This window comes from Leucoraja erinacea, chromosome 32 (genome assembly GCF_028641065.1).
Source record: "Leucoraja erinacea ecotype New England chromosome 32, Leri_hhj_1, whole genome shotgun sequence".
Taxonomy (NCBI): domain Eukaryota; kingdom Metazoa; phylum Chordata; class Chondrichthyes; order Rajiformes; family Rajidae; genus Leucoraja; species Leucoraja erinaceus.
The window spans coordinates 14,276,133-14,297,601 of record NC_073408.1 but is presented as its reverse complement, the minus strand read 5'-3'; the positions used below and the strand labels follow the sequence as shown (position 1 = coordinate 14,297,601).

General features: G+C 40.4%; 2 protein-coding genes across 2 annotated transcripts; both read right to left on the bottom strand.

Annotated features, from left to right (window-relative positions):
• Positions 1 to 4,587: 4,587 nt before the first annotated feature.
• LOC129712221 (cystathionine beta-synthase-like) lies at positions 4,588 to 8,003 on the bottom strand. Its single transcript, XM_055660478.1, has 5 exons — positions 7,954 to 8,003; positions 7,588 to 7,656; positions 6,416 to 6,550; positions 5,156 to 5,309; positions 4,588 to 4,614 (listed from the first exon to the last, which is right to left on the bottom strand). Exons 1-5 carry the CDS (start codon positions 8,001 to 8,003, stop codon positions 4,588 to 4,590), a joined length of 435 nt encoding a protein of 144 aa, XP_055516453.1.
• Positions 8,004 to 8,634: 631 nt separating this feature from the next.
• LOC129712401 (cystathionine beta-synthase-like) lies at positions 8,635 to 21,074 on the bottom strand. Its single transcript, XM_055660803.1, has 6 exons — positions 17,071 to 21,074; positions 16,373 to 16,442; positions 13,876 to 13,967; positions 11,912 to 12,037; positions 10,961 to 11,045; positions 8,635 to 9,545 (listed from the first exon to the last, which is right to left on the bottom strand). The coding sequence occupies exons 1-6, from the start codon at positions 17,209 to 17,211 to the stop codon at positions 9,406 to 9,408; spliced, it is 654 nt and encodes a 217-aa protein (XP_055516778.1). The 5' UTR covers positions 17,212 to 21,074; the 3' UTR covers positions 8,635 to 9,405.
• Positions 21,075 to 21,469: the final 395 nt, after the last annotated feature.

The following is a 21,469-nucleotide window of genomic DNA, read 5'->3' as shown; positions in this document are numbered from 1 at the left end:
AATGGGTGATGTTTCTGGTCAGGATCCTTCTTCAGACTGTATAATGGAAGGGGTAAACTGGAGGCTAGAAAATGCCAGAACAAATCAGGACTGACAACAGATGACCTCACTAAGGGTGGAGGCCATAATAGCCCATTGTTGGCTGGTGAAGATGCGCTAATGAGAGGGATACAAAGATGTGAACAGTGGAAAAGCGAGAGGAGAGGTGAATTGTCGTTATGCCCAATACGGTATATGTGGTGATGTGCATCAGATCCCTTCAGCATACACTTGGGAGTTTTCTTCTGTTTGACTTGTAATGCAGCCCATGTGGGCATCTCAAACACTACCCAAACTCCTTCCCTTGTTTGTCAGAGCACTTAATGTAAACAAAAGCATGTTGTGGATCTTGTTGGTCATATCCATCCTTTCTGTGGCTTTACAGGCTCCTGTTTCATCTTGGCAAGTTCTTTCCATTATTATTGTTGTTTCTCAAGTTTTCTTTATTTCCAACTAGAATACAGCACAGCAAAGTATACAATCATTCACGTTAGGAGAAGGAATAAAGGCATAGACTATTTTCTAAATAAGGGGGGGTGGGGGGAATTGAGAAATCGAAGGTACAAAGGGATTTGGGAGTGCTGGTGCAGGATCCCCAAAAGATTAATTTGCAAGTTGAATCAGTAGTAAAGAAAACAAAAATGATGTTAGCATTCATTTAAAGAGGACAGGAATCTGAAAGAATGGAAGTAATGCTGAGGCTTTGTAAAGTGCTGGTCAGACCACATTTTCAATTTTGTGAGCAATTTCGAATCCCATATCCGAGGAGGGATGGGCTGCTGTTGAAGAGGGCCCAGAAGAGGTTTATGTGAATGATCCTGGGGATGATTGAGTTAATATACGAAGAGTGTTTGATGGCTCTGGGCCTGTACTCACTGGCGTTTAGAAGAAAGAGGAGGATTTCAATGAAACCTACTGGATAATGAAGTGGACATGGAAAGGATGTTTCCAGTAATGGGAGAGTCTAGGACTAGAGAACACAGCCTTAGAACAAAAGGATGTACCATTAGAAAGGAGATGAGGAGGGGGTGGAAGATTGCAACCTTCACATGGCCCGCCCTGTTTCGACGAATGCAATCAACCCGGCGCACACAATCAAATACAACAAGTTGTCCTACAACTTTAGGCTGTGCACACCATACGCAAGAAGAAGAAGGAGATGAGGAGGAATTAATTTAGTCCGAGGATGATGAATCTGTGGAATTCATTGGCACTGATGGCTGTGGAGGCCAAGTCATTGGGTATTTTCAAACAAGGGGTTGTTGATGAATAAGAACATCAAAGATTATGGGGAGAAATAGAATGGGGTTGAGAGGGAGAGATATATCAGCCATGATGGAATGGCAGAGCAGACTCAATGGGATGAATGGCCTAATTCTGTTCCTATCTCTTGTGATAGGCACACTGAGACCAAAGTGCCACACTTCACGTGACAATCCCCCAGGTATATTTGAGAAATGAAAGTACAGTTGTGTCATTGAAGTTTTAGATTTTGATCCCAGCCACTTGAGAAATTTGTCTCCTAACTTGGCTGAGTTTTATGGACGAATCTTGTATCTACAGCTTTTGTCTAGATTCTATGGAAGTTGTGTCTGCCTGCAAGAATATTTCTAACCTGTCACCTTTCAGCAACCAGGAATAATTGCTAGGACTGTTGGAGTCAATGATTGAAACTTCACTGATGATCAAATGGAATGATACAAGATGCAAGTTATATATTAGTTGTGACTATCCAACGCAGTATGTTGCATTGTAAACATTTAACTTGTTTTCTATTAATCTACTATTGGCCATTTGTGAAATTGAAAGAAAATTCTTTCTATTAGAGATTCACACTATGGAAATTGATGCTTATCTCAAAACCAGGCAGATGTGTCACATTAAAGGTGTTGGTTAGTGAAGGTGGTCACCTTGCTAACCTCAAAATCATCAGCACATCCTCACTGTGAGCCAACAAGTCAACCTGTTAACCTCATTCTTTTTTTCAATAATATCTATAGAAAATAAGAAGAGAAATAACAAGAAAGCTATTAACTCAGGCCTTGTCGATACGATTAAGGAATGGAATTGTTAGTGTAGGGGGCATCTGCTGGATTTTGTAGAGCTTGTCACGTCTCAGGAGAACATGTGTTACCACAATTTTAGGTACTGCTATGTACATATTAATACAATTGCAGGTTCTGAAGCAGCTAACTTCACTTGCATCAGGGGAAGAGGAAAGCACGGGAGTCTGTGTGACTTTAATAGATGGGGGAGCGACGGTCGCTGAGTTTAGCTCTTGCAGCACTCTCCATAGTCTTGGCATATGGTCACACAATGCCCTGCCCTGACCTGCCCACATCAACCCAGCCCAACCTAGATATCATCAACTCCAAACAAACGATATTAACAATGCTTTGTTGTTTTGTGTCTTTAGCCTGCGCCTTGCTTTTCTTCCGCCGATTAGGCTGTGATTTGGGTTATCACATCCATAAACGTGACAACGCTGTGCACCTCTTCTCTCCTTCCACATTCATCGCTGGCTTTATCTAAAACAAAAACCACAAAAGAGGAGATGTTAGAATGCTCCAGGAGACTAGTGACGATGTCGGCAGCGATGAACCAAAGATCACTCAACAATGAGAGATGCAAAAAGCTGGAGTAACTCAGCGTGTCAGACAGCGTCTTTGGAGAAAAGGAATAGGTGACGTTTCCGGTCGAGACCCTTCCTCAGACTGAAAGTCAAGGCTCAGAATGAAGAAGGGTCTCGACCTGAAACGCCACCTATTCCCTTTCTCCAGACATGCACCAGTTTAAAATATAGAAACATAGAAATTAGGTGCAGGAGTAGGCCATTCGGCCCTTCGAGCCTGCACCGCCATTTAATATGATCATGGCTGATCATCCAACTCAGTATCCCGTACCTGCCTTCTCTCCATACCCTCTGATCCCCTTGGCCACAAGGGCCACATCTAACTCCTTCTTAAATATAGCCAATGAACTGGCCTCAACTACCCTCTGTGGCAGATTCACCACTCTCTGTGTGAAAAAAGTTCTTCTCATCTCGGTTTTAAAGGATTTCCCCCTTATCCTTAAGCTGTGACCCCTTATCCTGGACTTCCCCAACATCGGGAACAATCTTCCTGCATCTAGCCTGTCCAACCCCTTAAGAATTTTGTAAGTTTCTATAAGATCCCCTCTCAATCTCCTAAATTCTAGAGAGTATAAACCAAGTCTATCCAGTCTTTCTTCATAAGACAGTCCTGACATCCCAGGAATCAGTCTGGTGAACCTTCTCTGGACTCCCTCTATGGCAATAATGTCCTTCCTCAGATTTGGAGACCAAAACTGAGTCACACTTGAAGAAGGGTCTCTACCTGAAGCATCACCCATTTCTACTCTGCAGAGATGCTGTCTGACACACTGTTACTCCAGATCTGTGTATATCTTCGGTTTAAGCCAGCATCTGCAGTTCCTACAACATGATTACTCAACAATGATAGTTGTCAGAGAGGAAAATAAATAATAATAGAGAGAGAGTGGTAGTGAGGATGAGGCAGCAAGATTCTGACGAGGACAAGGATGAATGACAGTAGGAAGAACAAGTGAAAGAGAAAGGGAAGGATGGAGACAGGAGATATGTGGGAATGCAGTGAGAGAAACAGAATTGTGAGCAATGCATCTCTTAATCACTCTGCCGTTCCAACCCATTATCACAACCCAGCAGGTTGGTGAATTTTTAAACAATGGACAATTACCATCATGAAGAATGGCCACCTGGATGGCACAGATATACCAAAAACAAATGGCCTGAATTCCGTAAACTTCAGGCCTTCAGTTATGTAATATCCCCTGCACTTCAATTTGCAAATAATACAATGAAACCAAGCTTGACTTACCGTGAATTTGTTTGTGAATGATTAACACAAAGTGATTCAGTGCCAGAGCCTGGGTGATTTTTCCAAGGGTGTCATTTAAACTCACCTATTGAGGGAATAGAAAAGTTGATAAAGTGACTGTATATTGATATTTAACATATCTTGTTTGGACCACATTATCAAAATTAAAATGAGGACCATAGGATAGAATTATTTTGTGTAACTTTGTCGGAGCCAAAACGTGGCGAGATTTGTGTACTGCCGAAGTGAGGTCTGCAACATGATTTCCACTAGATTGAATGCAAAACAAAGCATCTCACTGTATGTAGTGTCACTGAATTCCCAACCCCTGTTTATAAACTCCACCTGGTGGTATAACAACAGAAATGATTTAACAACGCAAACATGGTACTGATGCTGTTGTGTTAAAGTATGAAACAGGAAGGTGTTGCATTCGCAACACAATGTGAAACGACATTCAAGAAATCGCTTAGCCCTCTAAAGTAAATTTGACTTTGTGTCGAATTATTTCAAAAATGCAAATTTGTAATCCACTGTAATCACTATAAGGCCAAAAATAATGAAGACATTTTATGCTAAAGTTTCACTCAATTAATCTTTTTAATCCTGCTTTCCTTTCAATTAAGATATTTAATTTACTTCTACCTTGAGTTTTTTAATATACTAGGTTTTACATCCTAATTTCCTTTCCTAAATGCTATCAATGATAGGTAAATTATTACTCAAAAATATTTGATGATTATTTAAAAGGTCTATAGATTCTTATATATATATATAGCTTTACACACTTTGAAATTATCTTCCTAAACAATCTCGATTGTTTTTATTTTTTAAATTATGTTTGATTTGATATATATATTTATTTAAGAATCTATAGACCTTTTAAAATAATCATCAAATATTTTTTTTACTTTAAATATATATATATTTAAGTTCATTGCGAGGCAGCATAGTGGCACAGCAGCAAAGATGCTGCCTTACTGCCCCAGAGACTCGGTTTGATCCTGACTACAGGTGCTGTCTATACGGGATTCGTACGTTCTCGTTGTGACCGCTTGGGTTTTCTCCAGGTGTTCTGGTTTCTTCCTACACTCCAAAGATGTACAGGTTTGTAGGTTAATTGGCTTCGGCAAAATTGTAAATTTTTACACACTAGTGTGTAGGATAGTGCTAGTGTATGGGGTGATCGCTGGGTGGCACGGACTCGGGGGGCCGAGTGGCCTGTTTCCGCGCTGTACCTCTAAAGTCAAGCTTACAGAATGCACAAGAGGAAATGGTCTTACCTTACTGAAGCGGTTGTAAATAGTTTTCATAACAGGGTCAGTGAGCTGCAGCTTCCCATCGTGAATTAAAGACTCCATGTTCCCTAATGTGGCTATACCTTGTATCATGCTGCATATAAATCAGATAGAATATTTATTCTCTTACATATCAAAATATCATGGTAGTCTGTTTATCAGCTTGTGCTCCAGCAATTATCCATTGGCACTTCAGATTTATTTAAAGGGGTAAAGGAGGTTTCAAATTGTGTCTAACGCGCTTTGTGGGTGGAAGTAGAAGCTTAAAGCTGCCAAAACATCTAGTCATCAAATTAAGTCCATTGAAACTTCTTGCACTTTCACCCACTGGGCATGTGTCATAGAATCATTTGATCATGACTGGATGGAGGAATTAAATCATAGAACCATTCTAGTTTTTTACTTGCTCCCACTCCGGGCCTTACACCCCAGCTGCAACACAGTCAGTTTTGTGAAGCACATAAGCTCTGTGTTTGGGAATGGTTGGTTCTATTTATGGAGCCCAAAGGTTCATATGCTTTTTTCATTTCGATTGCACAGGTCTCCTTCTTCCAATAAGTTCTGAGCCTGTCTTCCTTCGCAGCCCATTTTATTTTACAGGTTTCTATATTGTTGACTGATATTATATCTTGGATATTATTAAACACCTTAAGAAAACTACATTACCCTCATCAACCCTATCTATTAGCTTAAGAACAACAGCCTGGCTGCTCAACACCCGTCTTGAGATCTAACTATTCCTTTGGCTTATGTTTCATTCGCAGGAAGAAGAGCTTAAGAAGAAATCCAGTCAGTGTTGTCAAATGAAATGTGTTTCAACCAAATTTATGCTGGTTCCCCTGTTCCACATCTGACCTCTAAATAATGATCACATATTTTCCTTGAGGTTTTCCCTCCATAGATCTTTCCTAGCCCATTGAGTTCCTCCAACTGTGTGATTTTTGCTGAAAAATATATTGTTGCCCACATGCTACAAAGAAGATGAACAATTTTATCAGGTCTCCAGTTTTAAACAGCTTGGACCAATGAAAGGTAATAGGAAAAACGAATGCTTTGTTTTAGACATGAAGGTGATGATACATACGTACGTCTAATAAACAACCATATTATGTGGCCGGAAGCCAAAATATTAATGTTCAATGTTTTAGAGATGCTGTTGCTGCTTTCACCAAATCAACATTTGAAACCAAACATACGTACCCACAGGAGTCAACGACTACTGCATTGGCCGCGCTCTTCAGTTTAAGCGTCTGGATAACATCCTCGCAGGAAACAGTGGAATCGACAGTCTGAACTGTGGGAAGCTTAAGCTGATTTATTGGTGTATCCCACCAACTACAAAGGATAAAATAAATTAATCAATAATCAAAACATTAGATGAAGTTCTTCCTGATACCTTGAGCTTGCTGTTTTAGTGATTGCTATGGTGCATGGTAACGTTTTTCATTGTGGTCATACGAATCTTCATTGCCTTTCTAGGAACTAAATATGTCCCTATTCCCTATGTCTAACCTCCATTATTACTTAACATTCGGATTTTCACACCAGTGAAATTGACTTCCAGAAACCCAAGGTATATATCCCATAGCCATCTCTTGCTTTCCAGACTCATTATTTTAATAATTTCTGCACCTTTTAACGCATTGGTGTAACATTCGAAGAAGTATTGCATACAAACAAAAAAAAAGATTGTTCTTCCCTGCAGCCCATGGCACCATTCAATAATCTGATGACTGACGTGATCTTGCCCTCAGATCCAGTTTCCTTTAGGTTCTCTATAACCCTTGATCCCCTTATAGGCCAATGTTCTGCTTAACTTGTTCTTGAATGTCACGGATTGAATTTCCACACTCAAGGATAGATCCAAACTTTCTCCATCTGAGATTCCTTCTCATCTCTTTTGTATATTTTGTATTAAGACGGCACAGTGGTGCAGTGGTAGAGTTGCTACCCAACGCTGTCAGAGACCCGGGTTCAATCCTGACCAAGGGCGCTGTCTGTATGAATTTTGTAAGTTCTCCCTGTGACCGCATAGGGTTTTCTCTGGGATCTCCGGTTTCCTCCCACACTCCAAAGACGTGCAGGCTTGTAGGTTAATGGTCTCAGTAAAATTGTAAATTGTCCCTAGTGTACAAGGATTGATTTGGTGGGCCAAAGGGCCTGTTTCCACACTGTATTTCTAAAGTCCATAACAAGAGAGTATAAATTCAGAATAAGCATCCTTCTGTACCTCAGTACACATGATAATAATAAACTAAACCAAACTAGTTGTAGATTTCCCGCACAAGAGCAGACATCTGACATACAACTATCACCTTCATTACACAGAATCCTGTTATTAATTAAGATCTCAGAAAACTTTGAAGCCATACCTTTTTTGGTTATTCTCCAGATATGGAAATCCTTTCTTTTCCATCCAATTGTCACTAAGAAATTTTGACCTACATCAGAGTACATCAAAGATGAAACAAATGCTCAGCTTAAATACAAAACTTTAAACATTCAGATATATTGAATCCTGAATCCTTATGTTAGTTCAATTATAAACTGTAATCTAAAATCTATATGAAAATTAGGCTGACTTTAAACGTTAATAGTTTTGTCAACCTTTGCAAATGTTCCATTATTCAACACTGGGTAAGTGTTTGATGTTAATGTTGAAACACTAGTGCATCACCCACTCACTCTATCCACTAACGCAGAGTAATGTATGAGCGCACTTTCATTTGTTGACTTACTGGTAGATATTGCTCTGCTCCAAAAGCACTGGGAATGGAGGATTGGGCATCAGCAAGCCTGCACTGTCAAAATGGCTGAAAGGAACTAGCTGGCTAAGCCGTGCCCCGAGGCTTTACTGGCTGTCAAAGCTGAGCACTCTGAATGTTTCTGAATGTTCATGACATGGAGAGCAATGGAAACAATAAACTTCCTTTAAACTTATGAGATTGCACTAAAGGTTGAATGACTAGAAATTGGATTGTACCTGATTTGTGTGATTAAAACAGTAAGAGTTTAGCAATCATAATTACATGACCTAAAAAAGTACTGCAACTAACTTAAATCCAGTCACAAAGAAGCATTAAAATTGGGATTGCTAGATTTTCAGCAGGACCTCGCCAGCTTCATTGACCTCACAATATTATGTATTACCGTGTATTACATGGGAATTAGAGAAGGGCTACAGCCCTTAAAGGCACTCCTACAACACTCCTTGGCTTTTAGGAGTGAGAAGAGGAAGGAAGACAGCTCCCACATTCAATCAAAAGGGACATGCAAGTCCTGGTGAAGAGACCCGGCACATTCACCAGAAGACAAGCCGTGCAGTAGGTGGCAACAATCACCAGCTACCAAGAGGGGCAATCCCTGCGCCATGCAGCAATGCGGAGAGAATGTCACGGTGAACGGCAGACCAGTGTCTACACCTGCGGAGCGAGGACCCCACAGTTCTATGTGAGGTTCTGGCTTATTTAAGGAAGGTGCCACATCAGGAAACAGATAGAGAGATGTTTCAAATAGTCGGCTGCTTAAATCAGTGGAGCAAGGCTACCTTTATTGATGAATGCAGGTGGACCTGAGCTCATGGAATGTCAGGGAACCTTGTGTCATCTATGTTTTTTCAGCATGAGTATCCAATGATAGGAATGGGGCTGGATGATGGGGTGGAGTGAAATGAGTGAAGATGGGAGAAATGGAAGTACACCAAGCACACTGGGATGGGGGGCTGGAAACACATTACGTTGGAGAATTCCATGTTCATACCATTGGGTTGTAAGCTACCAAGCGGAATAAGAGGTGCTGGTCCTCCATTTTGCATGTGGCCACACTCTGGTAATGGAAGTGGACAAGGACAGAAAAGTTGGTTTGAACATGGAAGTGGAGTTAACAAGGTAACAACCGAGAGATCCAACAGACCTTGGTGGACAGAGGTCAGTTTGTTCTTCGCATTATATTCCACGCCAGTGAGGAAGAGGAGTCACTAATTCAATGCGAGGTTTGGCCCTTGACACATGCAGGTACTGAACGTCCTGGTATTTTAAACACAGCGCCTTGGAACTACTGGCATTATCCAGGAAGTCCTGGCCCATTACTTATCTCCAAAATCTCTCGGCAGATCTAGCATCAGTGGAACTCTATACTGAGCCCTTCAGGAACTCGAGTGTTTGAGTAAAGATCACATTCTTTACAACCGGTCAATGTAAGGAATAAATCATTTTAAAGACTTGCATGTAATTCCGGATGGTGTCTGGGAGTATCACAACACAGCGTTGGCCTTCTTTCAAATCTTTTGCTACTGCAATACCTGCACACATGGCACTGCCAGAACTTCCACCTGCACAACAAGAAAGATGGAAGCTAAGGGTTACTCACGGTCTTGCGTCAATCATACATTGACTTCAATTTGCACGAAGGTAAAATAATGACATATTCTTCAGTTCACTCCAGCAAAGGGCTGCTCTAGATCCTAGATTTTAATGCAAGGCTGCAATTAAGCAATTAGTATTTCATGTTGTCAGGAGATAATTGGGGGACAAAGTTCAAAGAAGCATGATGGGCAAGGGTGATTGGCCAACATCTGGGACTGTGTGCTGAGAGGAATGGGTCCTGTTGGAAGACTGGTAAACTACAAAAATTCAAATCAGGACTTCCTCATTTGAATAGTCAAACGGCAACATAGACGTTAGATATACAGCGTGGAAACAGGCCCTTCAGCCCACGGAGTCCGCGCTGGACAGGGATCACCGTGTACACTAGCGCTATCCTGCAAATGAAGGACATTTTACAATTTTACCAAAGCCAATTAACCTACAAACCTGCACGTCTTTGGCATGTGGAAGGAAACCGGAGAACCCAGAGGAAACCCCAAAGGTGCAGTCTGACGTGCTAGAAGTTTCAAGCACTTTTTTATCCATGATTTTCTGCATTTAACCAAATTTCTTCACAATAGGTTTCTTCATTTTGCTTGCAACAAATGTTAATTGAGCTGATCCATTTTTCCTTGTTTTCCACATCCTCCTTACTTAAATAATTATTTCATTTGCTAAATACAAATCTGCTGAGATTAAAATCTCAATAATATGGAGATTAAAATCTCAGCAGATTTGTACTTAGCAAATGTAACAATTATTTATGTAAGGAGGATGTGGAAAACAAGGAAAAATGGATCTTTAATAAATGTGTTGTCTCTGCAACCATCTCTTTTAGTGTTTGAGAAGCAATCTCTCAACAACAGATCAGACTTTGTTCTAGTTTTAATGCCCTGACTCTCTCCAATACATGGACCAGAAATGTGTCCCATCTTAATGCCCTATCTCCAATACATGGTGATGTAAATTGCCTTAACCTTGTTCAGTCTCAGAAACTATGTTTTCTCCCTCTTGTTGCTACATTTATTGTATCTTCTGCATTTGTTTAATGGTTCAGCTACACTCTTATGTCCATATTATTTCTCCCATCACTGTATCAATGGCATACACTCTTACACTTGATAAATAACATAAATATCACCAGTAACTATCAAAGAACCATTTGGGACAAAATTGTTACATATCCACCTTCCCAATTCTACTTACGACTGGTATCAGAGCATTATTATTAGACATGTTACACCCATTGTTAATGTCAATGCATATTAAATATTTTTCAAATCAATAATGTCAGCACTGCTACTCTGGAAAGGTACCGTTTGAAGGGTGACATTGAGATAATACAATATAAGAACAATTAGGAAATCTATACACTGTTTACCACAAAGCAATCCTTCTTTCCTGATTAGCTTCCGTGCCATTGCAAAAGCTTCCTCATCATTAGTCTTTATCCATTTGTCAATCACCTGAGAAAGAATATTTTTTATAAAATTGTGCAGGATAATTTTGCTTTGAGCCTTTAAGCTAAATATTATAATGTTCTTAACTTTTATAATCTAATCAGAGAAATTTTCAAGGAAGTTTTACTAAAAAGCAAATATAGGCTATCATTCACTGTATCTTTAAATGTTATGATGTACTCGGGCAGCGAATTGGGTTGACACTTTCACTTAATAGCACTGTGTTCCAATAGACACACCAGTTATTTTCTTACATATTCTGCATTTGTCACAAAGCAGAAGCAGATATTGCACAACTGCTCACTTTTCCTGACCTTGAATTATGAAATTATTATTGCCAGTTGGAAGGAGCAAACTCACTGTACTGGGAACCCTTTCCAAAAATATTTCATACCAGAAGATAGGCACAAAGTGCTGGAGTAACTCAGCGTGTCAGGCAGCATCTCCGGAGTAAAAGAATAGGTGACTTTTCGGGTATCGACCTGAAATGTTGGTCTGAAGAAGGATTCCAAACTGAAATGTCACCTAGTCATTTCCTCCAGAAGTGCTGCCTGACCCGCTGAGTTACTCCAGCATTTTGTGTCTATCTTCGATATAAACTAGCATCCATCCTACTAATATTTCATACCAGTCAGCTTTAATAGATTGAGACTTGAGACCAGCTACATCAAAGTGAAAGGATTCAACCCATGTAGAATGCTTCATCGCCAACTTATACAAAACAGGAACAAGCTTTAAAGTTGAATTGAGCCTAAAATACAGTGTAAAGGGTTCAAAAGGAACCAACCTAAATGTCACTCTATCTTGAAACTCAGCATTGGGCTATTGAAAAGTTATAGTGATAATCACAACACTGAAATGAAAATTCATACTTTTCTGTCCAGTACTGCAGGTGTAAAATTATGACCAATCCCTTCCACTTCAAATGAAGTCACACTCGTTTTGTTAAGTTCTTTCGGTTCAGCCACATTTGAACCTTCGGGGTCAACAGCAATGATCTAATAATGATGATAAGAAAAAATGTCACATTTTCCAAATATATTTTCATGACTTTTTGAATCTGTCTATTTAAAATAAAATGATTGCCTTACAGCAGGTTGCCAGTCAAGAACTAGCTTCCTCCACTCTTACTAGAAAATTGGAATAACGATCTCTCAGATAACCCCGAGTTTTACTGTACTTTATTTATGACAATTTCACCGCATATTTTATACCAATGTTTCTTTGCAAATGTTTTTGAAGTGTTTTTTTTTAAGTTCAGAGCAATTCTCGAAACCAGAGATCTGACAGTGAATGCGATCTATGGAAATATTCTCACTTCATTGTCCTATCAGCTAAGCAACAGGTTGCTCAAGTCAAGAGGTCATGACAGCATGAGCCTCCTCTCTCCCTACTTCAGTTAGCCCAGTCAGTGCATCATTAATATTGGGCGGCAAGATGGCACAATGCTAGAGTTGCAATGATTATGGGCGCTGTCTGTTTGGAGTTTGTACGTTCTCCCCGTGACCTGCGTGGGATTTCTCCGAGGTCTTTGGTTTCATCCCACACTCCAAAGGTGTACAGGCATGTACAGGCTTGGTATAAGTGTAAATTGTTCCTAGTGTGTGTGCGATAGTGTTAATGTGCAGAGATCACTAGTTGGTGCGGACTCTGTGGGCCTAAGGGCCTGTAACCACACTGTATCTCCAAACTAAAATAAACTAAATGTTTAAATGTTTCCACTTTTTTTGTGGCATTTAATCTCCACAACCTCTCTTGGATTCCAAGATCCGCATTGTCCATATTTTACAGAGAGGAATGTTGCCTTGATTTTCTATTGTGACATCCTTAGATTTATGGATCTTAGTTGTGATGTTCCTCCAAATAGAAACATTCTCTCTACTTTTACTCAAAGCCCTTAATTTCATGGATCACTATTAGGTCACCAATAATCTATTTTCTAGAGAAAAGCACACCAGGTGACAATGAGGAAAATATATTGTATGAGTTACTCCAGCATTTTGCATCTATCTTTAGTATAAACCAGCATCTGTAGTTCATTTTAATTACAAAATACATTGTAAATCAATTTGGCTCCTGCAATAGTGCCTGTCCTCTCTAAAGCCCCCGTCCCACTTTCTGTGTTAGTCATGAATTCTCCCGAGTTTTCCCCTTGCTTCAAACTCAGAGAATGTCCGTAGCGAGTCCGTAGGAGGCCGTAGATATTTCGTAGCGGCTCGTAATGCCAGCCGTAGGTACTCGGGGCATCCGGTAAGTCGGGATGTTTTTTCAGCATGTTGAAAAATGTCCACGAGTAAAAAAATAGCCCCGAGTACCTATGGCTGGCTATTACCATAATTCTCCGAGTTTGAATCAAAGGGAAAACTCGGGAGAATTTGTGTGTAACTCGGGAAAGGGGCTTAACTGTAATATGGACATTTCTCGATCAGTGGTATATTTCTGATAGAGCACCAGGGACAAGCTCTCCCCTGATCATATGTTTGGTTGTATATACAGCAGCTCACAACTTTCCTAATCACAGTTACTTATGTTTCACAAATTCTAGTCCGATGTTATTCAAGATGAACTAAAAGTAATAAAAATAGCTTGATTGGTTTAACCTGATTGAACGTTTGGTTGAAGTAATGGTGAGCTTGATGAGAGGAATGTGCTTGATGTTTTCTCCACAGCATTTTAGAAAGCATTTAACAAAGTGCCACCTAACATATTAGTTAATAGATTTGAAGTCTACAGGAAGTATTTTTTTTTTCCATGGATTTCTTTCACCTTGAAGGATAATGGTCTACAATGAGAAGACATTAATCATTTGTTGTCTGGTTTCCACCTCATGACATACCTGGCAGGTGGGACATTTCTCCTTGAATTTCCATGCAATGCCAGTGATGGTACCGCCAGTTCCAGATCCTGCTACCAAAGCATCAACGTGACCTAAGGGAATAAAATAATGTCTTTCAGTGTTGCAATCTCTCAGATGCTGGGTTATTTAGAATTGATTCAATGATTTTGTTGGAACTGCTCCATCGACGATTATCTCGATGATCTGGAGAATTGGGCCAAGAGCTGGCAGATAGAATTTAACTCAAGTATGATGTGTTGCATTTTGATAACCTAAACCAGGCCAGGACTGACACGGTAAATGGTGACATGATATAACATCCTGAAGCCGCGTCTCCAGTAGGAAAGTGCCACTTCGGGACCTCCAAGTTGTGTGTGTTGAACCAGAGTGTGTTGAACCGTCCCGACCTCGGAGTTTCAAGCATCCCGATGAGAGGGCCTGTACATCGGGCCGTCTGTAGCAGTGACTATGGAGGGTTTATGGTCCCGACCACGGGTGAACAAGGAGGCGGACTGGCTGAACTTTGTTGTCTTCCACTACAGTGAAGAATGCTGTGGTGGATGCTCGTGTTAAATTTTATTATGTATTGTGTGTTCTTTTTAAGTGTATCACAGCTGGCAATTTCATTTCACTGCACCTTTGGGTGCATGTGATGAATAACATTGACTTTGACTATGGTAGGGTGCTGGAGAATGTTGTAGAGCACAGAGACACAAGGGTACAGGTATATTGTTTCCTGAAAGTGGTGACATAGGTTGACAGGGTGGTGAAGAAAGCATTTGTCATACTTGTCTTCATCGGTAATTGCATTAGTACTTAGCTGGAATGTTATGGTGAAAACACACTTGCAGTATTGTGTGCAGTTCTGGTCAACCAGCTAATGAAAGAATGTCATTAGGATGGAAAGGGTGCAGAAGAGATTCACGGGGATGTAACTGAGACTGAGGGCTTGAATCAAGGAATTGCTGGACCTTTATCTCTGGTGCAAAAGGAGGTTGAGGGGTGACCTTAACTTGGTATATAAAATCATGAGGGGCATGGACAAAGTGAAAGGTCACAGTCATTTCCCCACAGTAGGGGAATCTAAAATTAGAAAGTCTAGATATAAAGTGAGAGGGGAAAGATTTAAAAGGAATCTAAGGGACAATTTTTTGTAGGTGGAGTTTTGTGAGTATATGGACTGAGGTTTAAGAGGAAGCTGGAAAGATTGGTTCAATTCTGATGTTAAAAAAGACATTTGGACAGATACATGAATAGCAACTGTTTAGCGGGAATAAGGGCCAAATGCAAGCAGATGAGACTAGCTCAGATAGATATCTTGGTCAACATGGGCAGGTTGGGATGAAAGGCATGTTTTAATTCCCATCTCTTGAAACATAGGGCTGGCTTACCTGACTAAATATTTGCAGCATTATTAACAAAATTAAACCTCCATGAGATTTTTTAGAACTGTATGATTGACGTCAACATCATAGGTAAACTGTGGCTCTTAGAAGGATTATTTTTGTCCATGGTAACGGTGCTACCATCATTGATTTAACCATATGAAACATCGCAGGGAAAATAATGTAAAGGGTAAGAATGGACTAAGGGCATGGCCTCTGTAAGTTGTTCTCTGAAAGTAATTAACGAACCAATAATTAAAGCAGAGAGTACAGGGGCCTGTAGTGTAGGGGTGGAAATAAGATACCGATGGTGAATTGATCGGATGGAAGACAATCTAGAACCAGAGGAACAATCCATGGGGACTGCCACAGGACTATGGAATGTTTGGATGCATCAAGGCTATAGAGGCAAGTAAATAGATGAGAATCTGAATCCAGAAGCAAAGGTCTGGGCCAAGATTAGATAACATATGTTCAGAGATTGATTTTACTCTGAACCCTGCACAGAGAACACAGAAACAGCAGAGCCTCAATTAAGAGTGAATTCCTCAGACAGATAATGAATGCTCGTTGGTGCATAGGTTACAGAGTCACTTCCTACCCAAATTACTGCTCTGAGTCTGTCACAGAATATAACCATGAAATCCCTGCTGCACCAAATGCTTCAGGATTTCCAGGTGTAGATGTCTTTCTCCTTACTGAGGCAATGGAACGGGTGCTTTTGTTAGCTGATACTTTCCAAACACGTCCAATTCCTCCACCATCACAATATCAAATTGTCCTTCGGAGAAATAAGGTGTCTTTCCTGCTGCTCCTGTTACGTCACTGAAATCAACCCGACTACTGAACTGAACTCACTACTTGAACCAAACCTGGTTGAATTAGGTCGGTATTTTTCTGTGTTACTCTTGAAATTGTGTATCTATGGGAATTGTGGTTGTGTGAATGCCCCTGCTCTCAGTCCCAGGAGATATTAATGTGGGTTGGTTGCACAATGGCCTTTAACTGCACATTTCCAGTCACATTACCAGTACCTTGCTCTGTATTCTATTTGCATTCTTAGCTCAGTCATGGATATCTTCTGCAAAAAAATTCTTAACCATTGCACATACCATCACATTGATCCAGAATTTCCTCTGCCGTTGTGTCATAATGTGCAAGTGGATTGCCTTGGTTTTGATACTGAGGACAAAAGAAAATTTACATGAAGTTTTCGTTTATTTAAAAGCAACACGTTGTCAGGCGGCACAGATTTACTGGGAAATATTGGCGAATGTCTTAAATATGTGAATTGGAGCTCTCGGAAACTTGTTTTCTCTGGAACACGGGAGGCTGAGGGGAAACCTGATAAACATTTATAAAATTATGAGAGGCATAGGCAGTTGCAATTTTTATTCCCAGGGTGGAAATATCAAAGACTAGAGGGTATAGTTTTAAGGTAAGAGGGATAAAGTTTCAAGGAGATACGAGGGCAGATTTTTTGTTTTCCGTTACACAGAGTGGTGAGTGCCTGGGCGGTGGTGGAGGCAGACACAATAGTGGCATTTAAGAGGGGCACATGGATATACAGGGATTGGAATCACGTTGAGGCAGAGAAGATTAGTTGAACTTGGCATCATTTTTGGTGCGGACATTATGGGCCAAAGGGCCTGCTCCTGTGCTGTACTTTTGTATGTTCTGTGAAAATGCCACTGTACTTTATTTGAAATTAAGTCATCTGCCCCCGGGGTTCAGTTTAAAATATATGTCTTACAATATGTTGATGTAATGTGTATGATGTCTGTAGTTATACTGAGAGATGAGTGTTCACCTGATCAAACACAAGAGAGTTTGGAATCTCTTTCTTCAATCTCCAGGCCATTTCAATATGTGAGTCGGGGCCAGTACAGTTTGCTGTATCTGGTGTTCTCACAATTTCCACCCCCAATGATTTCAACATATCAACCTGCATAAAATGAAAGCACCTGAGTAAATGGGGTGGGAGATTGCAACCTTCGCGTGGTCCACCCTGTTTCGACTAATGCTAGCAAACAAGATCAAATAGAACAAGTTGACCTACAACTTTAGGCTGTGTACGCCATACGCAAGAAGAAGACTTGAGTAAATGGAGCTAAAGGAATGAAGGTCCAAGAATTTGGAAGGATGAGAGTGGATCTTATTGAAACAGATAAGATTATTAAGGGATTGGACACGCTAGAGGCAGGAAACGTTCCCGATGTTGGGGGAATCCAGAAGCAGGGGTCACAGTTTAAGAATAAGTGGTAGGCCATTTAGAATGGAGATTAGGAAATCTTTTTCACATTAGAAAGTTGTGAATCTGTGGAATTCTCTGCCTCAGAGGCGGTGGAGGCTGATTCTCTGGATGCTTTCAAGAGAGAGTTAGATAGAGCTCATGAAGATAGTGGAGTCAAGGGATTATGGAGAGAAGGCAGGAATGGGTACTGATTGTGAATGATCAGCCATGATCACAGTGAATGGCAGTGCTGGCTCAAAGGACCGAATGCCCTACTCATGCACCTATTGTCTATTGTATAAAAGCCAGATGTTTGAAGAGGCACAGCTTTTTCTATAAAAGCTTGCTGGTGTAGCAAGACACACTAATGGGCAGGAAATTCCATGCCATTTAAATTTTAATGCTGACGGGAAATCCTTTTTGGGTGTTCTAGCTATAGTTTCACTGACGCTTTGTGCAGTCAAAACAAGACTCACTCCTTTTCTCCAGAGATGCTGCCTGACCTGCTGTGTTACTCCAGCATTTTGTGACTATCTATAGTTTGGCATATGCTTTAACATTGATTCACAACCCCAAGAGTTGCTGCCTCAAATAAATTGAAGCTTAGCATAATAAATGAACCTTTTTTAAAATTCCCCCCCCGGTACCTTTACCTTTTCTAAACTCATCTTTTCTGGCATGACAATAATGCAGCGATATCCTTTCACCGCAGCTACTAACCCCAGTCCAAGTCCTGTGGAAAAATGAAAATAGTTAAAGCATTTTACAGTGACATGTCCTAAAACCCTCCAACCCATGACCCCTTTTAATCTCACTACATTTTTCTGGAACGTTAGGTATGGGTTTGACCTTTTGACTCCTCACCATGATTTTCCCTGATTGACTGGTATGGAAGCGTAAAGAGAAGTATGTGTTTCCCAAAGTGGGAGTCATTTAATTCGAGACTTACAGTTCTACAGATCTATAGCAAGAATGCACTTTAACTCCTGGTGTACTAACATTCTTAAAAATTGACGAAGATCTAATCAGCTAAACGTGACGTTTCTTGCAACAGAACTGGCTGGTATCCATGGGTGCAGTGGAGAAGGAGCAAAAGAAAACGATTCTTCAGAATAAAACCTTGAAAATTGGCCAGAAGCTCACTGTAAGATGACGCCGTACCTGTGTTACCTGAGGTCGGTTCGATAATGACAACACCTGGTTTCAGAATGCCTTGCTGTTCGGCATCTTCAATCATCCGTAAAGCAATGCGGTCCTTAATGCTCCCAGCAGCGCTGAAGAACTCACACTTCGCCACTAGAACAGTTATTAGCACAACTATGTGACTGCATCAACAGGAAAGCACATGGGACTAGCCCAGGAAAACATCTTGGTCAACATGGAAATTGGGTTATGTATGTCTTGATAAGCACACGGGGCAAGTTGTATCAAACATGAAGGAATGAATGAATACTTTATTGTCACATGCGACTAGTCACAGTGATATTCTTTGCACCCAAGGTATGCAATAGTCGCCACATAAAGAGCACTTAAAGAGATGAAAAGACAAAAAGATAGATATTGACAAATATTTAAAGAATGAAATTGTAATTCAAAATAAATATTTATTTTCTTAAGAAACTCGCACAAGAAAAGTAGTTCAACCATGAATGAGAAAGGGATTTAGCTATGAAATTGAATGAAAATATTTATAATATTCCAAAAATGACCGAACCAGTCTGAGTGTTAAAAGAAATTTAAAATTCACCTGAAGAATTTAAGAAATTGTCATGAGAATAAGTTTGAAAGAGGCATTGAACAAAGGTAAAATATTCTGCATGTCTCTACAATGAAAGATCAGGAAAATGTAAGGATAGATAAAGGAAATGAAGAGCGGAGAATAAAGAAAATAAAGAGATATAGGCAAAGTAGTTGAACTAGAGACAATGTAAATATAATCTAACAAATGTTATGCATCCAATGGCCAACATCCTAGAAAGTTTGCAGTGGTATACACAGTGAAGGTGCATGCATACTGATGTGCAGTGCTTACACCATTCATTGCCAAGGCTAATATGTAGAAACATCACATGGAAGAGTTTACATTCATTCATGAGAGATAGTGACCACATTACTTACATAGTTCACATTTAATTCCATACTCTTTTGCAATATTATTGATTCGAATAAGGGGAGTTTTACCAATTTGACCAAGGACATTTGGCAAAATCTTGGGTGAATTCCTGCTGGAAAGAAGATCAATGATATACAGTTTAGCTCAGTGCTGTAATGCACAATAAAAACTCTCCTGAAATATATATTTCAACAGTGAGATTTATGATTTGATCTGTAGTCCGTGATGAATTAATTAAACTCACATAGACCATCTAGAGATGACAACACACAGCTGGCTGCGCTGATGCTGTCTTGCAGCATCATAAACTAGGTTCAAACCTGACTGTAGGCGTTGCCTGTGTGGAGTGTGCAGGATTCCCCTTTGACCACTCACAGATCTCCGGTTTCCTCCCACACCCTCGAGATATGCAGGATTGGTGGTTAGCCATGATCATTCCAAGCAATGGAGAATTTCATTGGCTAGTCCGCCAATGGGTTAATTAGCCAAGGCTAACTGTCCCTTAACCCCTGGTGCGTAAGCGAGTGGTAGAATCTATGGTGCGTTTAATAGAGTGTAGGGAGAACTAAATGAGGTTAAGTGTAGGGAGGAACTGCAAATGCTGGTTTGAACCAGATAGATATAAAAAGCTGGATTGACTCAGCGGGTCAGGCAGCATCACTGGAGAAAAGGAATAGGTGATGCTTCGGGTCGAGAACCTTCTTCAGACATGACGATACTGAACGACCCGAAACATCACCTATTTATTTTCTCCAGAAAGGCTGCCTGGCCTGCTGAGATACTCCAGCTTTCTGTGCCTAAATGAGATTGATGTCAATTTAATATAAATGGGTAGCCGATAGTTGGTGCAGTGTGTTTCTGTGCTGGATGCTCTTGGAATCTCAGAATATCCAAAGTGTTAACTCTGCTTCTCGTTCCATTGATGCTGCCTGACCAGCATTTTCTCTTTATTTCTCAATCTGTAGTTTTTTTATATTCATTTTCATCCTACCAGAAATCACTATATATCTTCGTTTCGACAAGAGTTTCTTTGGGTGATTTATCAATCCTGTTTGTAAAGTTGCAGGCCTTCAAAGCACATGACAAACTTTTTTGTTGATTTCATTGTCTCCAGTCAAACATTCTACAACAGTAAATTGGGAGTTCTTCCAAAGTCCAGGCTAATACCTTCCCCTCGACAATGTCAAGAAAAGCTAGCAGCTAGTCATTTCATTGAGCCATTTGGATTGGAATCATTGCTCTTTTACTAAATTACTCTTTAGTTCATCTCTGTGGGGGAAAATGCACTGGGATATGTTTTGATCTGCTATTCATAAATTAATAGATTCTAGGAGCAGAATTAGGCCATTCAGCCCACCAAGACTACACCACCATTCAATCATAGCTGATCTAAAGTTCCCTCTCAACCCCATTTTCAGGGTAGAAGATTGCAACCTTCATGTTGTCCGCCCTGTTTCACCGAATGCAAACAACCCGGCGTGCACAATCAAATACGATCAAATAGAACAAGTTGCCCTACAACTTTAGGCTGTGCACGCCATGCGCAGGAAGAAGAACACCCATTTTCCTGCCTTCTCCCCTTAACACCCTTACTGGTCAAGAATCTGCCTTTAAAATATCCATTGATTTGGCCTCCACAGCCATCTGTGGCTGTTTTTGGCTGGTGGCTAGTTTTGGATGACGGGTCTTGGCTGGCTGGCAGGATGATTCCCAATCGGTTTGAGTTGCTGTGTCAGCAGATGGAAAGTGAGAATTTTGCACTGCTATTGTTTGTGTTTAATAACTTGCCGTACACATCTCCATTGCAGGAATCTCCATTCCTTTATCTCTACTGGAAGAAAGTCCTGAACCTCCTGACATGAC